This window comes from Morone saxatilis, unplaced genomic scaffold, assembly GCF_004916995.1.
Source record: "Morone saxatilis isolate NCDOM2014 unplaced genomic scaffold, NCSU_SB_2.0 Contig16, whole genome shotgun sequence".
Taxonomy (NCBI): domain Eukaryota; kingdom Metazoa; phylum Chordata; class Actinopteri; family Moronidae; genus Morone; species Morone saxatilis.
The window spans coordinates 25543891-25549397 of NW_023339718.1; the positions used below are offsets into that span (position 1 = coordinate 25543891).

General features: G+C 40.2%; 1 protein-coding gene across 1 annotated transcript in view; it reads right to left on the reverse strand.

The window, feature by feature from the left end:
* Positions 1–5507, reverse strand: part of fam189a2 (family with sequence similarity 189 member A2) — a 21107-nt gene that overhangs the window by 5135 nt on the left and 10465 nt on the right. The window contains exons 4-7 of the mRNA XM_035657857.1: positions 4035–4154; positions 2341–2448; positions 666–799; positions 401–536 (exon numbers count right to left, since the gene is read on the reverse strand). Coding sequence (XP_035513750.1) covers positions 401–536; positions 666–799; positions 2341–2448; positions 4035–4154 — 498 coding nt within the window. The remainder of the gene's footprint in view (positions 1–400; positions 537–665; positions 800–2340; positions 2449–4034; positions 4155–5507) is intronic.

A 5507-nucleotide genomic window follows, 5' to 3' on the forward strand; every position in this document is an offset into this window, starting at 1 on the left:
AATTATAGTGTATTGACTAATTTAATGATGTCTGCACAGCTAGAATTCATTAACATGATAAATTGCTGGTGTGTTAAATCCATGAGATTAAAAAGTTGACCCCTATGAGCTCTTGTTTTTCCTTATAATACAGGACAGCACTTGCTCATGGTGGTCAGCCATAGGTGGTCATCGTTTAAGAGACACTTGTGGCATGCTTGGCTGTGCTCATAACAGCTAATTTGTATATAGAATATCGATGTAAAGTTTGTTTGTCAACTGTAAAATGTCCCAGGAAGTATGTATCTGGGTAACAATTCTTAAATAAATGTTTTTTATGGTATGGTTTATATTATTTATCTGCCTCAAAAATCCAGCATTGGTTGGGCTATAGTGTAAAGGATGCTAATTTATACTGTACCTCTGTAACTGCATTGGTGGAGCTTCCAGCAACAGCCTCATATGGAGGTGGGGGGTCCAACGGACAGAAGACCTCCACCCCTTTGATACGAGCCCCGTAGATATGAGGGAGAGGAATCACGCTGTCCCCAAGCATCCTGAAACAGTCAACCAGCAAACTACTGAGTGAGTCACCATGTCCTACAGAGCTAATGTGGCTAATCAACCCTAACAACAGGACTGCAGTCAGAATGCAGGTAAAGTGGAACAGAACATTGGGCTGTTACCGGCGAGCCAGGCGTGGTGTGTATGAGTAGAAAGTGGAGAAGTAGGAGGGGGGCGGGGCCGGGGCCACAAACTCATCCGGGTCCGGGACCTGAGCAGGCTCCTCTCTTTCTTCCACTGTGGCCCTTGGTTCGTCCTATCACAGATCAGAGAAACGTGACAGCACCCGTCATGATAAATGGTATTAAATCAGACGCACATCAGCAGGCACACAGGAATTGACTGTGTGTGCATGACGGGTGGACAGATAAGGGCAGGATGTACACACGGCTGGCTTACAGTGACATTCAGTTGCAGCTCAAAAGAAACAAAAATCTACATGGTCCTCAACGCTGAGGTTCAAGGTTTATTTCAGCTTTTAAGCCAATATATAAAAGAAGTGCTTTTCTCAGCTTCTGTTTCCAGGGTGAAACATTCATTCTGAAACTCACTGTAGCACAATGAAGCTAGTTTGTGCACCCTGCCAGGTATATGATGAGCTAATGTTGCATAGGAAGCATGATACGGATGTTATTTTCAGCCGATACAATAAGCGATAATTACCTGTTTTCATGGCCGATACCGATAAGATAACTGATATTTTTACATTTTTGTATTTTAGAAGTTCATAACCTGTAGTTACACACTTGATGATAAAAAAGGCTGAGATTTAGTGAGCAAAGACAAATGATTTAATATTCCATAGCTCTGAGCTAACCAAATCTGACTGGCACCACAGATCTGACTCTTCAAATGTTCTCCAAGTACAGCAGAAGTTCATCAAACACAAATGGACTCTGGCTTTCATAGAACATCAATCGTTATGCAAAAAAACTCAATAAATTATTATTGTCTAAAAATGTATCAGCTGTAATTTAATTATCCCAATGTTATTATTAAAGGAATAGTTCAACATTTTGGAAAATAGGCTTATTTGTTTTCATCCCGAGAGCAAGATGAGGAGATCAATAGCACTCTGATGTCTGTGCACTCCAGTCCCAGCTCGTAACTCCCCATAAAACCACAACACATAATTCAGACGAGACACTATGAAGCCTGGGAAGACTAGCAACCGCACCCACAGTGGCTAATGGGGAATAAACAATAAACCATTCTCATATGTTAAGTAGTGAGCCTTAGAGGGCTTGGAAGGTGGAGTTTTTTTACTTTGGGCAGAGCAGGCTAGCTGTTTCCCAGTGTTACAGTGTTTAGGCCAATCTAGGCTTACTACATACTGACCCCAGCTCCATACTGAACACACTCGTTCAGTTCCAGTGCCCTCCCTTACGCACTCTATGGTGCACAGTCCTGCTAATCTGGTGAGGGTCAGGGCTGTCCCACAGTAAAAGTGTTTGTGGGCTCTCTGAATGTCCTTTCTGCACACATTCCGTAAGGCCACAACTCTACAGCCTTTACTTAATGGAATAACCCACGATGCATTAGCAATTCCCTTTACTCCCATATTTTCAGTCTTCTTAATTGTATTTAGTGAGATTAATGAAACATATTTCAGTATCTGACAGCTGATTACAATCAGTGTGTTTTTCCTCAAAGTTGTGCAGTTACTCTAGGAATAAAAAGATCATCTCATATCTTAATTCTGATTAGGGAACGTCCGAGCAGTAGGCCACAGCACCGATCCAGTGTAAGAACGACATTAGCCTTGCTGCAGCAGAGCTGGCTGCGCTGTGATCGTACCATGCAGGGTGTTCTTGTGGTGAAGATCTGCAGGTATCTCAGGGCCGCCGCCATGAGGCACACAGCTGTGGTCAGAGCGTTCAGAGCACACAGTGCAAACAGCACTTTCTGGGAGGGAAAAAGAGAGTCAGATCAGTGAGAACAGAGCGGACAGAACTATTTTATCTGCTGTCCATATTCCAAACAGACCAAGGGCTCGATTGTTATAGAATTCTGCACTGAGAGTAGAGCATGTCTGTTTCTGGACCAATGCCAATCTGCTGCCACTGGTGATTAATCAATAAGAGCAAACTAAATACTTGCAGCAATGATGGAATGATGCTCAAACTGTAAATTAACAATTAACAATCACTCTCTAAACAGCAGATGTGTTTAAAGGGCCAGTGTGTAACATTTAGTTTATTTTAAATAAAGGAATCATTATGTTTTTGTTACCTTAGAATGAGCCTTTTATACCAACAGCAGCCACGTGTTGCATTCATTCTTAAACTATGTCTAGAAACCTATTTCAAGGTCACAATGACCTTTGAGTTAAAACTGTTACTAATTTCAACTGTGAAATATGGTCACAGTCTCCCCTTCTGTTCCTGAGTTATGGTGGTGAATAATGGACAAAAAGTCTTTCTCTAGGACATTATGATGTCACAGTGAAGTTGACCTTTGACGTTTTGGGTTAAACACATATTCACTTCATCGTTCCATCCCATTAAACATCTGTGTGAAATGTTTGGTCAAATTGGTCAAAAACGTCTTCTGTGATGTCACATTAACTTTGACCTTGATCAGGTCCTCGAATCCAAGTGGACGTGTGTGCCAAATTTGAAGAAATCCACTCAAAGTGTTCCTATGATATTACATTAACATGAATGCGACGGGCAGTCCAAAGGACAGATGGACGGACAACCATAAAACATAATGTCACAGCTGTTGCCGGTACAGAGGCATACTAACATTTTATGTGGTTACAGCAGGAACATCAGCAGATCCGTCTGCACTGATCTATGAATGATTATGGGTGATTACAGGATCTGTTGTTAACAGCTGCTTCATACCGTCCTCTATGTTCTGCATGTTAACGTAGGACAACATCAGCTTCTGCACTTATACCATGGTCTGGGTTAATACTGCAGGGTATCTGATAATTCCTGATGAAGTCCTTCAGGGAATCGTCTTCTGAACACCACAGGATGGAGACTGACACTCAAACCCCTACACTGCCCCTCTGAACTTACTCATACTTTGTATAAGCGATACTTCCCTTTTCAAGGTACTGAAGATATCTGGCTGCAGCACTCAGTACACTTTGTTAGTGAAAATCTTGATATTAATTTGGAGACGATGACATGGCTGATAGCTAGCTAGTCAAACATTCTGTCAAATTATTCAATTATTTACTGTTTGTCGTATTGTTTTGTATGCAGTGTTATTGACGGCCTCAGCAAAACACATGAAAATATAAATTATCTGATTTTTTTCTTTGGCAAGTGACCGTGGTATAACCGACGAGGTGTCCATAGTCAGGAATCAATGGAGCTCATTAATTCCTGATTATGAACACTTTGTCGGCTATTATCCCTTACATACGTGACTTCTCTAAAAACGTGTGATGATTATTAATGCGTATGTGTGTAACTATTTCAGTGTGCATGCACTATGTATCAGCATGTCAGCATACAGAGCAGTCAGCAGCGTACCTTGAGCAGGATCCTCATGGTGCTGCAGGAGTGGGCGGGGTGCAGCTCCAGCAGCTTCTCCTCGGGACATTTGGAGCTGGGGGAGAGGGAGCAACAGTAACACACATCTCCAGCCTCGCTCTGAAACAACACACACGTACCCACACACAAACACACAAAGAGGGTTAATTTTCATATGATTTGAAACATTTCTTAATTCACAAAGCCCTAGAAAGTTCAGGATCTCTTCATCAGGAGCAGCTTAAAAGCAGCTAGACACAACAACATACTGAGCTATGTGACTGTGACAAGAATACATCATGGAACTTGCTGTGGATGTTCATGGTCCCCACCGGCTTAACCCCTGACATTTATAGGATACTAGTCTAATAATTAAAATACTACTAGACAATAAAAATCTGCAGGCCTTCAGAATTTCTCCTGTTGTATATTTGGTGATGTTTTAGGAAGTGGCCTCCCTGTTATCAGATCTGCTTCCATTTCAATTTAATAAAAATGCTGTTGATGCAAACTCAACACTTCCCATAATAATTTTTGATAAATTCAGTATAATGTACATTTCCACGGCACAACACAGTCATGTCATACTCATGTCCCCTTTTTGAAAATGCTGTTTGTTTTCAAGCCCGACACTCACATTAAAGGAATGATCTGACAATGATCTTATTTCTTAATGACAGCAGGCTGAGCTACATACAGACATCAAAGACACGTTATCCATTCTGACAGAAATCATACCGACTGCGGATTCTTGGTCAGCTGTTTACATTACATTACAGTTCGTTTCTAGTATTGGTTGACAATGTAGCCTGCATGTTAAACTATTTAACATGTTAAAGACTACTGAACTTTAACAAAGCAGCATTCTGAGTACCTTTTCATTGTCATATTGCTGCAAAACTGGCCTCAAAAATTCACTATATTGTCTGTGAATTTCTCCCCTCTAAAAATCGGTATCGTCTCAAAAAAAAAAAACAATAACAGTCGGACTCTACTATTGATGACGATGATTGATGCTCACAACCCAAAACAACAACTTTGTGTGGTAATTTATTTAATTTTATGTATTCACTTTGTGGGAATTAATGAGCAGGTTGCGATGTCGGAGAAAAGGAAACCTTCAGACCTTTTTATATGCAGGAAAAAGTGGAGGCAAACAGCTCTGGTGGGGGACTGTTGTGTGGATTCAACAATAATAGTAATAATAATAGTAATAATAATAATAATACTTAGTGATGGGATGATATGTAAGGGTTAATGCCCAATTAGGTGTTCATTATCAGGAATAATGGATTACGTGTCAATGCAATAAATATGAGTTTCATAACAAAATGGTAGGTAAAGTGATTCCAGTATGTTTTAGGGCCATTTTAAAAGTATTTTGTATATTTTCCCATTATTATTATTATTATTATTATTATTAATAATAATAATAATAATAATAATAATAATTTCCCAAAATACAGTTCTGAC